This window comes from Odontesthes bonariensis, chromosome 7, assembly GCF_027942865.1.
Source record: "Odontesthes bonariensis isolate fOdoBon6 chromosome 7, fOdoBon6.hap1, whole genome shotgun sequence".
NCBI classification, from domain to species: Eukaryota; Metazoa; Chordata; class Actinopteri; order Atheriniformes; family Atherinopsidae; genus Odontesthes; species Odontesthes bonariensis.
Genome location: NC_134512.1, coordinates 12,351,110 through 12,366,960, shown reverse-complemented (window position 1 = coordinate 12,366,960; position 15,851 = coordinate 12,351,110). Strand labels below are relative to the sequence as shown.

The 15,851-nt window shown below is 40.4% G+C and overlaps 1 protein-coding gene across 2 annotated transcripts in view; it reads right to left on the bottom strand.

The window, feature by feature from the left end:
* The window catches only part of b4galnt4a (beta-1,4-N-acetyl-galactosaminyl transferase 4a), a 143,524-nt gene that overhangs the window by 24,783 nt on the left and 102,890 nt on the right, over window positions 1-15,851 (bottom strand). For both annotated transcript variants that reach the window (XM_075469518.1, XM_075469516.1), the window contains exon 7: window positions 15,317-15,384. In XM_075469518.1, coding sequence (XP_075325633.1) covers window positions 15,317-15,384 — 68 coding nt within the window. The remainder of the gene's footprint in view (window positions 1-15,316; window positions 15,385-15,851) is intronic.

Here is a 15,851-nt window from a genome sequence, read left to right as displayed (position 1 = left end):
ACGTGAAAGAGCAATTGAAGGGCAAATGGGAGATGAAAGTGGAAATAATAGTTATTAGAATGTGACTCAAAGGAAGAGTGGAGGACACAAAATAAGAGTTAATTGTCTGACGAATTGGAGTCTTTGTTTCCAGTTTTCCTTCACTGGGCTGAACAGATTGAGTCAGACAAAGGAACTTGACTAGGCTGGATAACATAAGAGGGCTAGAGCTAACCAGTATTCAGAGAATATCATTGTTGCCTGAAATCTCTTTTGGTTGAGGCATGAAATATTTATTTGGCATGAAATGTGGAGAAAGGTCTTTTTTTTTTTTGTCCTGCTGATATACAAACTCCTTTCACAAGCATCTCAAAGAAAAACCACTGGACTAAAGAAATGTGCTCTGTACATCGGGCCGACTAACACAAACATACACCCTCAGTATTAAAAAAATGTTTGTAAGTAAAATAAAGACTGCATACAGCATTCATATTAGGTATCACAAGTGCTCTTTTATTCTCCCATCGTCAAGCGTTCTGCTATATGTCCACTGACCGCTATAAAAATGTCTTGAGTCCTTCTTTTTTGAAAACTTAATTTCTGATTTATGCTATCTATCTGTCACACTGTCCTATCAATTCCTTTCTTTTGCCTGATTTCTCAAGCTCTAATACCCACAGGTGGCCTTTCAATGACTTTTCAGTGAGCGCACTTTTCCAAACTACATTAATGATACTAATGTTTAAAGCTGCCCTAAGGAGGCTCACAAACTTCACTTTTCTCCCATCACACTGTCTCCTCTCCTCACACCATTTCTCATGCATTCCTCTAATCCAGCTGAGAGCTATCACGCGGCTCTTCCCTGCAGCCTCAATAAATCCTTTTTCTCCCATCCTCTCCATTTGCTTCCTACCCTTCCGCTCTCCTTTATCTTCTGCTCTTTCCTTTCCCCCTTTTCTCCTTCTCCTCTTCTGTGTCACATCAGGCACTTCTTTCCAGCACTCCCTCCATCTATCTACCGCATCCAATCCCCTCATTTGTAATCATCTCATATGACATTATGATATTACTCTCATTTCACCCTTGTTTCCCACCCTCTCGCTATGGTCACTTCTGAATTTACAATTTACATTTGAATGAAAAAACAAAAAACATCACAGTGGTAGATATGAAAAGGACAACAATACATAATGGATGAATGGTTTAGACAACAGAATTCAGGAACTCAGATTGAATCCATTTATGTTATTTTAAAACACCTATGCTGGTGGAAGGATCTCAGAGGAGGAAGGGAGGGCTACAAAAGGGAGGGCATATTTTCAACTCATGGGTTTTGTTCTTGCATTATCCAGACATCTGCTCATCTAAGCTTAAAACAAAATTACTGGGTCAGAGTGCCCCACAAGCCTTTGCCATTTCAGAGAAGCTGCAATACAGTCATCTGGCCATAATAACTTGGCTCTTGTCAAAGATGCTCATGTCTCTACACCCACCCTTATCGCATGTGTCCAAATGACTGTTCATATATTTTCACATCTTTGACATTCACTGTGAGTGGCTCATCTCTGTTTATGTTTTTGGGAGGCTTTCATAGTATTGTACTAAGTTTATGACATAAACTGAGAGTAGGAGTTGATTGAGCCCTGATTACTGTCTGACATGTGCACACCTGGCTGACTGTAACGCAGTTATAAATGTCAGACTGTCACTTTTAGAACGTTACAGTGACTGTTGGATATCACCCTCGAACTGTTGATGCATAAAAGCTGTGCAGGTTCAGTCTGAAATATCTGACAAGCACAGCTGGCCTTGATCCTGGGATAGGTGTTCTTCAGAAAATGTGAAAAATATCGCACGACTCCTCTCAGCTCAGATTGATTGCTTTGCACCAGGGAAGCACGGGTGTTAACATATGTGCATATTAATGTATTCATGATGTCTCTGCATAAGTTCCTGAGTCCTCAAATCACCTGCAAATACATCTGGGATATTTGCTTGGTCAAAACAGCTTACACATCTACCTCAAAACAGCAAAAAAAAAATCTTTCCATCGCACGAGTCAAAATAACCTAACCCTGCATCATCACCACCGACTCTAATCACGTTTAGCCACGCTCAGGCATTACTGCCAATCAGATGCTTGCTGTGATACCACAGTTTCTCACAGTTCAAGAGATATGAATCAAAACCCTAAAGACTTTCTGGTATACATAAGCCTCCATACACTGCAGCACACACACACAAATACAGATTTGTGTCTTAGCAGGCTCCCATCACTCATAGAAACAGATGGTGGAGTAAGGGCCTCAAGGGAAGAAATCAGGACGCACAAGTTGTTGCAACTTGCTGGCAAACAACTTAATTTTAATTGAACTGCTACAGTGTATCAACCAATTATCTGAGAGGAGAGAGGTTAATACTAATACTGGTTCTCACACTCAAGCACAATCTGTGATATGTGTGCACACCCAGAAATAGACACACTTAAGTGGATGCATTCATATAATGAGGAAGTGCAGGTGCTCAGAGCAGGTGCAACATTCAGCTCATCTCTGTGCTGAATCTGTATGCTATGACGTTGACAACAAAACACACTATCCTTTCCTCTTGCTGATGCTCAAGTCTTCTCACCAGCTAATAGCCAGGAGTGCTTAAGTGATTCAATTATAGATACTGAGATCCCATAGTGAAATAACTGGTCATTCTCCACAAGGATTCCAAACACACGCTGGGACAGGGACAGTTAACTCTTTCCTTACAACTACCATCATGTCTACATGAAATAAATGGGAGCAGTAGCAATGTGTCCCAAAATAAAAAGGGTAGTAAAGATGAAAAAAGGTAGAAGGTGCAAAAAATATAAGAAGATTGTGTACTTGTGCATGAAATAAAGAGCACACATCATACCCATGTGACTGTGCAGTATTGAGTGTGAATGTCATCCTCTGCGGTGTGAAAGTGACTTCTTTAAAATGCCGAAAGCGGCTTTAAAAATAAGCTTAGAATCAACTTTCACCTCTGCTTTCCACCACACCCCTTTTTTACTTTGTCGAGAAGCCATTTTAATTTGACTAATTGCATCTGATGTAAAACATGACAATAATATTATGTGTAACACACAAAACATATTCTTGATTTCAGCCACTTATCAATCATGTTGAAGGGACAAGTGGTATCTTCCATACTTGTTTGAGTTCCTTCTGAGTGTTGTATGAAGTTCAACTCTATTTACATTATGATGGAAGTGGCTTCGCTATCCAAGCACAACCTAACAGAAACAGCTGCAATCCCTTCAACTGTAATTTCTCAGTGCGCATTCATTTTCAAAGTATTATTTCAACAATATTGCTTTTAATCTTCTACTTGTTGCCAATCAAATCTCTGAAGTACTTGAAAGGTTCTAAAACACTTGACATCAAGCACAGCATCGACAAGCTTAGTATGCAGCTCAGAACAGTTCAGTTTGTAGCTCTTTAGTATATGTCTCCCCGGCGTTGTATACACACCCCAGGGCTCTGTTAGCAGTTTCAGAAACAGGAGATAGTGTTGACAGGGTTATCTTGGTTCCTCATCTGACTACCTCACTGTCACTCATCAAGCTGTTGTGACAGCACCTGCCAGGCACTGCCAACTTATCATTTGACAGATATGAGCAGGTGGGGACATCAAAATAAAGTTGCTTTTTGTACTTTTACCTTGAATAAACTGGGCGGATTCTATAAAAAATCTAAATCTGAATGTACACAATCTTAACTGACAGAATCAAGGTTATAAGCATGTTTTATTACCTCTTGATCCAATCTGATGAATGATTTTCACAGTAAAAAGCTAATATCAGACTGCCCTTCCGGGTCAAGATTTGACGTCTTCACACTACATTTTTCCAATATACTACCCAATTCAAATTGCTTTGACATATCATATAAATTGAAAGGACTTCTCATATTTAAGAAACTGTTGACAACTAAAAGACAACTTTCATGTTGTCTTTGATAAAAATAACTAAATAAATAGCTAACTAAATAGACAGCTGATAAAAAAAATGTATGAGTGCTTACTGATCTTTTTTCATAAAAAAATCATTCCAAACGTTCCGATTCAGCTATATTCAATTTGCTAGTATGCTTATGTAATTTTTCATGTAGATCACATTTTCATTCGCTAAATCCATGATGGAAGGGATAAAGTGTTTTAGATGAACAAACTGTGTTCTGAGAGAACACGTGTATTTTCCATTTTCATGTTTTCCTGATTTAAAACCCAGGCAAAATTGTTCGGCCTGGGCACACTCACACACACCAATGGAGTGAGTCATGGTCTCCTGGTGGTGACAGCCAGGGGGTGTGGATGGCTACCAGATCTCCCTAACAGGTGTACTGATCCGACTTTCCAGTCAAAATCATCTATTTAAATGGCCACCCACTGCAGGATGAGCTTCTGTGACCCAGAGTGACAGGAAGGCCAATAGGCAATAAAAACGTATTCTGCCAGATTTAAACATTTGTGTATTGGCTCTCTTCCCCTTATTTATCTTTCAATCATAAGCATAGACCCAACATCTTTACACTGAGGGAAGTTTTCACCCGTGCTTTAAATTCAGTAATCAAACATATTGGCCATTATGACTATAAACTTATTGAGGACGCAAGAGTAAGCCATAAAAGTGACCATGAAACACAAAAACAGCTGTAAAGACCTAAGTGGTGGATGATGGATAAAATGTTTACCTTCAGATAGTGATAGATGCAGTCATTAAAATTGCAAAAATGTCTGGCAACTGGGAGTTGTGCTGATTTTGCTTGTGTGTACAGTATAAACTCCATATGTGTGAGTGCACATATGTGCATGCGCCAGCGCATGTAGGTTCTTGACGCTCAGTAGCCTCTGGTTTTTTTGCATGGAAAACTCCATCAAGCATGCGATGGGGTTTACAATGAACCCCTCAACAACAATATGTTTCATTCCCTGACAATATGATTCAGCCCTGCAGTAACCGTTAGTCACTGTTCAGTCAACCCTACAACAATCTGCTGTGCAGGGCCAATGAACCAAGACTTATAAATAACTGTAGACCTTAGTGTGGAAAAAAAAAAGAAAAAAGAAAACAACCTTGCTAACATGTGAGTGTATGTTGTGTTTCATTCAGCATCCCCCTGTTCTATTAGACCTCTGAAGGCTATTATGTTTAGCTATGTTCTGCACTGCACCATTCAACTGCATTCTTTTATGCTCCATTTCGCTCTAGTTTTCTTTTATTTCATCCAGTTGTAGACTCAATGTGATAATAACTAGGCACAACGTGAGAGCTGTTTCAAATTGCAGCTTTGTGAATAACATAACTGCAGTAAAATTAAGTCAGTAAATAGACTCGAATGGCCCTGAACTTATTCTCCAATGACACATTGCATCGGAAGATAAATCTGACAAGGGCTATATGTCCCCTCATGGCTAATCATTTTCACAGTGACTTTCCATCCACAAAACTAAGTGCAATATTCTTGAGATGCAAAAAAATATATATTTTGTTCAATTATTTGTTAATTAGGTTTAAAAATGTTTGAAATTAGCAGGTGATAATATCTGTGTAATGACTTATTCCTGTTGCACACATCTTCTGATGCATTTTTTTTCATTTAAAAAAAGATGATATCTTCCTCCATTCTGCCCTGCTAATTTGCTCATTTCCATTCCATCCCATTTCATTCGTAAGAGACCCGTTTCATTAATTCATGGCATTTCATCATGCTGTACACATTTTGCCTTTCTTGCGAGCATACCTTTCTTAACGTTGTGTGTTGGATGTGTGTAGCACAGTGCAGTGCAGGAACCATGTAGAAGATAACAAATAAACTGCCATGTTTTGGGGTGTTTCAATAAACTCCTAAGATGCTGAGACAAATTTAAAATAGCATGGTATTTAACATCCACACATTAATGCACAGAGGCATGCATTTCCTTGCATGCAAAATCACAAGTATGTTCTCTTACACGCCCACACACAGAAACATCAAACCAGTTTTTTTTCTAATTATCTTAAGCTGGTCTTTCACAGCGTCTCCAACTTACATCTCCTAAAGCATGTGATGGTGAGTAGCTAGCTTTAATGCAGACAGATTTGACTTTTTCCAAAGTTAATCATTGATGGTAAAAAACATTTCATGGCATTTTTGGGTTATTGGAAGTAATATCAAACATCAAAGCGAGGCAACATGTTAGTGAGCAACAATTGATGAGTACACGAGATCCGTAGCATAGAGAGCACCCAGCTTTTCCAAGACAGTCTCACTCCAGAACGTGCAAGAGCTATGTTGCTCCACAGCACAAAATATTCTGTATCAGTTTGACAATAAAGGCTCAGAAATTGAATAGCAAAAAGGTCATATTCGCTTTAAAAATTGTAATGTGCCCACATTTGCCATTAGAAGAAACTGTCACAAAAATTGTGTCTTCCACATTAAATATGCCCAAAACCCTAGGGGTAAGAGGGGATGGCTGGTAGAATTAATCCATGGAACATCACCCTAAAGGTGTTTGAGGCTCTATCAGACCATACAAAGAAATTATTATAATAGCCTATATAAAAAAACATAGTTTGGGGTTGTCAACTTTTCCTACGAGTGCTTCCCTATATAGGCCGTAAGGTGAACCTCGAAAACTCCTTCACCTTCGCCGCTCAGAACACAGTACTTTTTTAGTTCGCAACGTTTAAAGGAATAACTAGTGCCTGGCAAGGCGTATGTACATATTCGGCAGGCGTAATAACAGTTTGGCTCGCGAGAGGTGCCACGGTTGAGACGTCATCAGAATGGACGAATCGGATAGCTGGTATGTCAGCTGAGCTGGTAAACAGAAACAGCACTGCAGTAGCAGCGCGATCATCCAGCAGTACCGAAGAAGACGAAATTTCGACCGAAAGATTTGTTACATGCACATATCTTCTGTTAAGCATGAGGAAACACAGAATTTCACCTGCACAAGGTGGAATGGAAGGAATCAGAAGGAACAAATAAAGAAGCACTTGCTGAGTTCTTATATGATGCGTAGCCACATGCTGCTCTTACAGCAGTGGGAAGAAACCTCAGCTTGTACATAGCACATCAACACCAATGTCACCGTGACTGTACTGGAAGGTGTGCAGTCTGTTCGTGCTGTGGAAGACCTGCAGTGTGACCACGAAGAATGTGACACAAGGGTGTTTTTGCATGCACAACATGCTGCACAGGAACATAAGACTGTCATTATTAAGAGCCCTGACACTGATGTAGCAGTCATTGCTGTGAGTCTGCAGAAAGATTTGCCATGCAGCTTGTACTTTTTCACAGGGAAGGGCAACAGAACACGCATAATGGACATTACCAAGGTGTCATCAGCTCTCGGAGCCAGTGTGTGTTCAGCCTTGATTGGGATCCATACATTCACTGGGTGTGACACCACAAGGCAAAAAGAAGACATTTGCTGTGGCATGCGAGAAAGATGTCTACCTGAAGGCTTTCAGAAATCTGGGGACTGAATTTAACTTGGACCACTCTACATTTGCATTACTTTGCAAATATGTATGCCATTTGTACGATCAGCCAACCACAGAAAACATCAATGAGGCTAGGTACAAAGCTTTCTGTATGGCATCATCAGCCTTGCCAGAATTATCTATCCCCCCAACAAGTGATGCCCTCCACCAGCACTGCAAAAGGGCAAATTATCAGGCTAAAATAATAAGGTCATGTGTAAAGCAAAAGATTGGACTCATTTGAATCGGTGGTGGAGAGGAGGACACTGAACAAACTGTTATCCATCATGGATAACCCCACCCATCCTCTCCACCAGCTGCTGGTTGGACAGCGGAGCTCCTTTTCCAACAGGCTCATCCAGCTCCACTGTCACAAGGACCGTTTCAGGAAATCCTTCCTACCAGCAGCCATCACCATATACAACACCTCCCCTCTGGCTGGAAGAGAACTTCAACCTCAATAGGCTTGAAGTCTCTCCTAAAAAACAATAACAAAAAACAAAAAATACTGTAGATTTGTACATAGCAAATGTTTATTCACTATTTTTATTAGTTTATATTATTTTATTTTATTTTATATTTATTTTATTCTATTCTATTTGCTTGTTTTTTACTACTTTAATTGTTTTCATATACTGTATGCTGCTGCAACAAAACAATTTCCCAAATTGGGATTAATAAAGTATTAATAAAGTAGACTTGTGCAGGTGTTCCAGCTGTTCAAACACCACAAAGGAAACAGAGGATAAAGAAGATGACAGCTGCCCTGACACTGACAGTGAGGAATAGTGTATGTGTGTGCGCGCGCGTTTTTTTTAATTTTTTTTTTACCTTTATTCTATTCCATTTGTATCATTCCTTTTATTATGGTTATGTATATAAGTTTAAGCCGGTTGATGTGTATGCCCTACTTTGATTTTGTTATGTGTTGTATAGTTATTAGTGAATAAATCAGTAAATGAATACCTGAATGGTAAATGGCTAAATTGGCTCAATTCAGAAATACATGAATGAGCATTATCGTTGATAATTATTATTTTATGTTCACTTTAAAATGATATTTTGCGAGATTCCTTTCTGTAGGTTAGTTTTGACAGCACCAGGCAGGTTGTCATTTTTCCAGTTTGTTGTCGTAAATCGGCAACGTGATTGGTCCAGCGCGGTCACGTGGTGTCTTGTGACGTCAAAATCGTCATTCAGCCCTGCGGAAAATATCTTCAGAAAACGTCTCGGTTTAAAAAAAGTACAGGATTCTGTGACGCAAAACTTTTTTTATATGTGCAAAATAAGTTGGTCATTTTTATCAGCTAACGGGCATGTAGTTCGGAGAGCACGGAGCGAGCCTAAACGAAAACGGGGTTCACCTTACGGCCTAATACAAAGCAATAGGCATAATAAAACAATGAAGACTCACAATTTTAGAGTCTTTACTGTTAGACTACTTTTTGTAGCGATCAAACCTTCTGCAGTAAGAGACTTGGCTGGCTTTCCTCTGAAACACGTCTCCTTGAGTGTTCTCTTCTTGACTTCTTATTTTGGGAGAATGTAACATCCATCTGCTTTGGGTTTTCAGGTCTGCACTAAATTAAAAAAAAAAACACTAGCATAGTAATGTTTTAACCACTGTGTAATGTTGCCATTTCTTCTCAAAACATCGATGATACCAAGCGAAGCGTTTCAGTTATTATTATTCAGTCCCATTCTTCCTGCAAACACATCTAAAGCATTACAGAGTGGATCACAAATTACTTGGTTTAGAAAGTTTTTCAGAAAAATATACCCTAACATCAAACCTTTTTACCCTTTTGGCCTCTGAGTCCTATATATTTATCAACCTGTGTGCATGAAGAGGACTGCTGCTGACTAAGAGCAAAACGCTATGTGTGTGTGTGGTTGCCAGAGATAATAATGTTCACTACAAAAGGATTTAGATGTTGTATGAGCCCATAATTAATTTCCAATTCAACCACTGCTGAAGAAAACAACTAGACCCATCAGAAATATCATTGACTATATGGGCAACATTATGGGGTTTGGTGATTTTGAGTGGACTGTGGTCATCAACCAGTGAGCTGCCAGCTGTCTTGCAGTCAAGGAAAGGCAATTTTATTTGTAGAGCACAATTCGTACACAAGACAATTCAAAGTGCTTTACAGCTACATAAAAACACAAGAAGGCAATAAAATCATTCCAAAAAAAACATTAAAAAAAATAATCATTAATTAATTAATTTAAAAGTGAAGAGTGCAGATAAAATACTTTCAGGTGTCATATGCACAGCTAAATAGAACTGTTTTCAGCCTGGATTTAAACATTGTCAGAGTTGAGGCCTGTCTCACATCTTCTGGAAGACTGTTCCAGATTTTAGGAGCATCAAACTGAAACACAGCCTCACCTTGTTTAGTCCTGACTCTGGGCAGCAGCAGGAGACCCCTCCCTGAGGTTCTTCAGAGCCCGAGTTGGTTCATATGGCTCTAACATGTCAGAGATGTACTTTGGCGCTTGACCATGAAGAGACTTGTACACAAGCAGAGATGTTCTAAAGGCTATTCTCTGAGCGACAGGAAGCCAGTGCAGAGACCTGAGCACTGGACTAATATGGTCATATTTCCTGGTTCTAGTCAGGACTCGAGCACCAGCATTCTGGATGTACTGCAGCTGTCTTACAGCCCGTTTAGAGCCCAGTGAGCAGGCCGTTACAGTAGTCTAACCTGCTGGAGACAAACGCATGGATTAGTCTTTCTAAGTGTGGTTTAGACACTATTCCTTTAATTCTGGCAATGTTTTTTAGATGGTAAAAAGCTGCTGATGTTATCGATTTAATGTTGCTGTTAAAGTTCAGGTCTGAGTCCAATATTACCCCTAGATTTCTAACTTGGTTATTAGGTTTTAGAGAGAGAGTCTCAAGGTGACTGATAACACTTTCTCTTTGTTTCTGTGGGCCACAGACAATGATTTCAGTTTTGTCTGAGTTTAGCTGGAGAAAATTGTTTTGCATCCACACACTGATCTGTTCGATGCAGCGACACAGTGGCCCTCATTTATCAAGCCGTCGTAGAAAGCATCGTAGATATGAGCGGAGAACTCGTCGTACGCAGAGGCTCAAGTGAGATTTACAGAACATGCGTACCACACCAATCCCATCGTAAAACCGAGCGGCTGTTGATAAATCCGGCGGCTGAAATCCATCGTAATGATCCTAACCACGCCTTCTACAAAAGGGGGTTGAGAGGCCGCACCTCTAGAATTTGCGACATGGAAAGACGAAAGGCGGCAAAGAAACGCTGTCAACACTGTTGACAGCTGGGACGGCTGTCAACAGCGTTGGCGATGTAAATCGCAGACCGGACGAGTTATGTATTTTCCCCTACTGTGATGGTCAATAAAATGTGATAAACTCCAGATTAAATGAAATCTAAAATTGAACGATGTTTTACTTTTTCTCCAATAAGATCAGGAAGAAGTGGTCCGATATGAAATTGGCCAAAAAAAGGTCACAGCTGTCCGACGCAGCATGTCGGACAACGGGGGGGGTCCGATCCAGGTTTGGATTTGAGTGCCTTGGAGGAGAGGGTGACTGGCCTGATCGGAGCTACGTCCTCATCGGGCGTGCCAGGGAAACTTGACACTGATGGCCCATGTCAGAGCTCAAGAATGGTAAGAATGACTGCACACCCAAGACGTTTAAATAAAACAGTTGCTTTAATATTCAACACAAATGAGTTTCCTAATCAAAGTAATATTTTTCATTCACAGATGAATCCGAAATGGCATCCGGGCAACCTGACCCGCGCGACGAATACGCGGCCCCGTCAACATCCTCTGCCTCTGCCCCCCGGTCTGCAGCGTCACACCAGCCAGCCGTGTTGACCACAGAGGTCCTAGAAAGACAAACAGATATCGTGAAGTGGATGATGGCTTTAACACACACCATGCAATCTATCGACAGTACATTGAAAGACATAAATGAAACACTGAAGTCACAGAATAAATGCTGAAAGAAATCGTTGTTCTCCTTTCTTTTTTCCTTGAATAACAGAATGCTTACCAAAAGTCAGAATCGCTGAATAAGTTCCTCTCTCCTCCTGAGCGCTCTTGGCTGTGCAGGCTGGTGGTAGGGATCTCTGGGTACGGGGTCCTCTGGATGTAGCCTACATCTGGAAATGGCACTCCATTTTTTTGGGCAATGTTATGGAGATCCCCGCATGCAATAATAATATTGCATACCTTTTCGGGCGTATAGGGTTCCCCCCGCAGCCGAGAGACAGATCCAGCTTTAGGAGCCCTGTACACCTCTCCACAGTGGCACGCGTGCGCGTATGCGCAGTGTTAAAGCGCCTCTCCTGTTCGGTGTGAGGGTGCGCGGTTGAATAATGAGCCATCACTCTTCCAATTACGGAGTTGTACTTGTTTAATTTATTTAATTTGCGTTTATGTTTATATTTATGTTGAAGTCAAATAAAACATGGGCCTTCTTTGAAGTGATAAGTCTGTAATTTTAACCTAGGGATTTGTTGCGACTCCTGAGCACACACTAGTGAGCTGCTGTGTTGCAGTCACCGCAAGTCAAAATGGAAAAGTGCGTACACCGGCCTCAGACCTGTCGTGGCGATTTCATCTTTCCTGCGCTCACGATGGATTTGATAAATGCCAACCTTTGCGCAGAAAAGAACGTACACACGACCTACGCACGTTTTTCGTCTTACGCAAGTTTGATAAATGAGGGCCAGTGTATCTACAGGCCCGTGTTCTCCTGCGGTCAGTAACACATAGATCTGAGTGTCATCTGCATAGTTGTGGTAAGACATTATAGCCGCGTATTAGCTGGCCTAATGGAAGCATGTACAGATTGAACAATAGGGGTCCCAGGATTGACCCCTGGGGAACCCCACAGGTCATAGCCATTTGGTCTGAGACACAGTTACCGATTTCAACAAAAAATTTCCTGTCTTCCAGATAGGACTAAGATCAAGTAAGATCTATCCAATTTTTTCTCTCTTTGTCAATGTATTGTTTCTGTCATCTTAAGTGCCACCATGTGAAAAGGTCATTGCATTTAATTAATTGAATATCTAATAGAATCAGATGCCTTAAATTGAATCAAAATGACCCAATGCAACATCATAGCATTTATAGCTTCACCTAATTTTCAATACCCGTCCTGTTATAGAGTAAAAATGAACATGTGAACCTGGGTAATTGCGTTGACACAATTGCTGAACCGAGCTGGAGCCGATAAGAACACCCTGTCTTTAGCAGATTAATTTGATGTGGGTATAAGTGCAAACAAAACACTTTTTCATAGCACTGGAGAGCCCGATGTCATAGTAGGTGTTTACCACTTATAATAGCGCTTTAAAGTCATTTATTGTTATTGTCATGAGACAAACTGTCATGATGTTATGTGTTTTATGTTTGGTATTTTTGTGTGTTTTGAGTTTTTCTGAACTTGTTAACTTCCTGTTTTACTTTTGTTTCTCCCGTGTTTAGTATGTTGAGTTTTACTTCCTTTCCTGTGTCACACCTGGTTTCCATCACTGATTAGCACTTACCTGTCTTAGATCAACTAATCACCCCTTGATTTCAGTTATTCTCTGTCAGATTATTGTTTCCTTGCTGCTGCCCCTTGTGTTCTCTGTGCTGTCCAGGTTTTTTTTTTCCTTCTACTTCTGGATCATCTGCCAGCTTCGATCATCTCTTTTAGTCTGCATTTGGGTCCACTTTCTCCGCTTTCCCGTGACACAAACAGCCTATGGGGTTGGAAGACTCAGGGCCTCCTTTTTATTCATACAGTCATCAACTCTAGAAGGTTATGAACTGTGCACAGATGGCACGGCTTGTCTGATTACCATGGTCTCACTTTTTCTGCTGGTTGGGCAGGCTGTTATACTTTTCAACACTTCCAAACACAATTGCATCATGATTACATGATTACATTACAATATTGCTTCCCTCCCAATTTTACCATTAACAGGGGCTTAAATATTAACATCCCTCACTACAAACACCACAGACACCACAATTCAAAGAAGCGCTATAGAGCTTGTGCTTAATTTAATTAGGCAAATGTGTGACCCCAAAGGAACAGGACCACAATTTATAGGATCCCTTCTCTGGCATTATCATATAAACTTAACATTGACTTAACAGGAAACACTTTAATGGATATATTATATGCAAGCTGACCAAAGTAATTAGATCTGAGAGGACTACATAGGTTAGGACCTTTTCATCTTAGATTTACAGCAAAAGGGCCCTTTCAACTGTTCTGATTCTCCACACTCAGATGTCCAATAAGAGGACTTTTTATCGTCTTCTTCTATCAGCTGATCCCATCAGGGGTCACCACAACAAATCATCCATTTCCGTTTCATCCATTTCCCCCTGCATCTTTGGCATGCATATTCTCTTTCACATCATCTATAAATCTCTACATCTGACCGTCCTCTTTTCCCCTTTGCCTTACAGCTTAATTTTAGCATCCCGCTCCCATAAAGCTCCCAGCATCTCTCTTCTGCCAAAACCAAACCAAGCCAAACTTGACTCTTCACTTGGTCAACACACCAGAGGTTTTTAAAGCTCTAGCTTTAAACAGTTGACCACAAGTGCAGTATTAAAACTCATGCTTCTTTGCCACCTCTTCTCCCTTATCATCACTGTTCTGCTACTTACAGTTTATAAAGTCATGCATAAATAAAAATCTACTACATAAAGTTACTTCATGAGGCAGGACAAGTCTGACAAGACTCAAGGGATGAGAGATAACGTCGAGTTTAGCGTGATTATATGTACTTGTAGATAAGTGGTTCAGAACAACAGTAACCAAAAGCTGATCAAAAAGCATAGATAATTTGACACAGAGCCAACTAGATCAGCTAGCAGGGCTTTGTAGAGCGGACTGGTTGAAGTTAGGTCATGATAGATGGGGATGGGCAGATGTTTAATTCAACTGTCTTTCAATTATTTTTTTTTAAATGTGCCTGTCATCTTCCAAACTGTTCCAAAGGACGACTTCCCATATGGTTGTATTTAACAAACCATCTGGAACATCTGGTTACATGATGTTAAGAAAGTTCTCCCAATGAGACTCAGAGTCGCTGGAATCAGTTAACAAAAAGGTGGAATCTTGTAGCAAGGAGACAAATCTGCGCAACATTTCACAAAGCTGACACAGGGTGGTCTGAGTTCTAAAATGATACTTCTGCTATTTATGCTTTCTACTACAAAATCATTAGCCACACAAGGTCACGAAACATTCTTGTAGTTTCCTCCTATCACTATCTTTGTTAGATGAGTACAGTGTAGTTAATATCATAACGTCTTGTAAGAATTATTTGTTTTGTAAATACAGGTTCACACAGAAGATAGAAATGGTCAAAATAGTAGCCCTTCTTCAGCATCTAAGGTTAAACTAACAAGATAGGTGGCCTCTCCCAGCGCACAGTCCCCCTTAATCTTCCAACACTGTAAAACGTTCTTGCACACAGTACTTCTTTTCTTGTCGTATAACGACACATGACACATTTTAAAACATGAGCAGGAGATATATATACAAAGGGTTCTAATTTTTTGTGTCTTAAGAACTCCTGAGGCATCCATTTCCTCATGTATACCGGCTGTAAGAACCTTTTGAAACCAAGGATTTGAATTCATTATTATAAAAGAAGCTTTTGACTGTGAACAAACACAGAGCATGATTGGCACACACTACCAGAGAGACACCACAAGATCTGCCATCGGAGAGCTCCGGTGGATACCTGTATTTTTGTCTGCACAGAAGTGAAATAAATGCGCTGTTTAGACTTGTGAGCTGTTGTTACAGGTACTTACTGCACAGACTTGGAGGATTGGGACCTGAACTTGCTGAACTCGCCTGGAGCAGTCCACTCAGTACCCAGCTGCAACACAAGAGACAGGTGACAAAAGTCAGAGACGGGGTGATGAAAAAAACAAACCTGCATTAGAAAATGTGAAACATGGGTTGCAAATTACTATTAGAACTTAGGTGGACCTCAGCAACTAATTTTAATTCAGAAAAATAAATGGTCAATTGATGAATATGCTGTAAGATCCTGAGTGTTCCCTTGGTTATGATAGCAATAGAAATTGAGAATAATTGAAGAAACACGCTAATATGCCCCGCAGCATTGGGGGGATTCATCAGCTGGCAAGTTTGGATGGACAAAGTAGATGAGAACTAATGACTACAAACAGACAGAAAATGAGACAGAGGGAATCCCTGCCAACAGTGACTCTAAGAAGCAAGCTCATCTGAACCACTGGGAGTCTGGTTTAGGCCCTGTGGTCGAATCAGTGCCCATTCATTTCCTCAGCAAGCTAACACAACTAATTAGGGCCCCTGCTG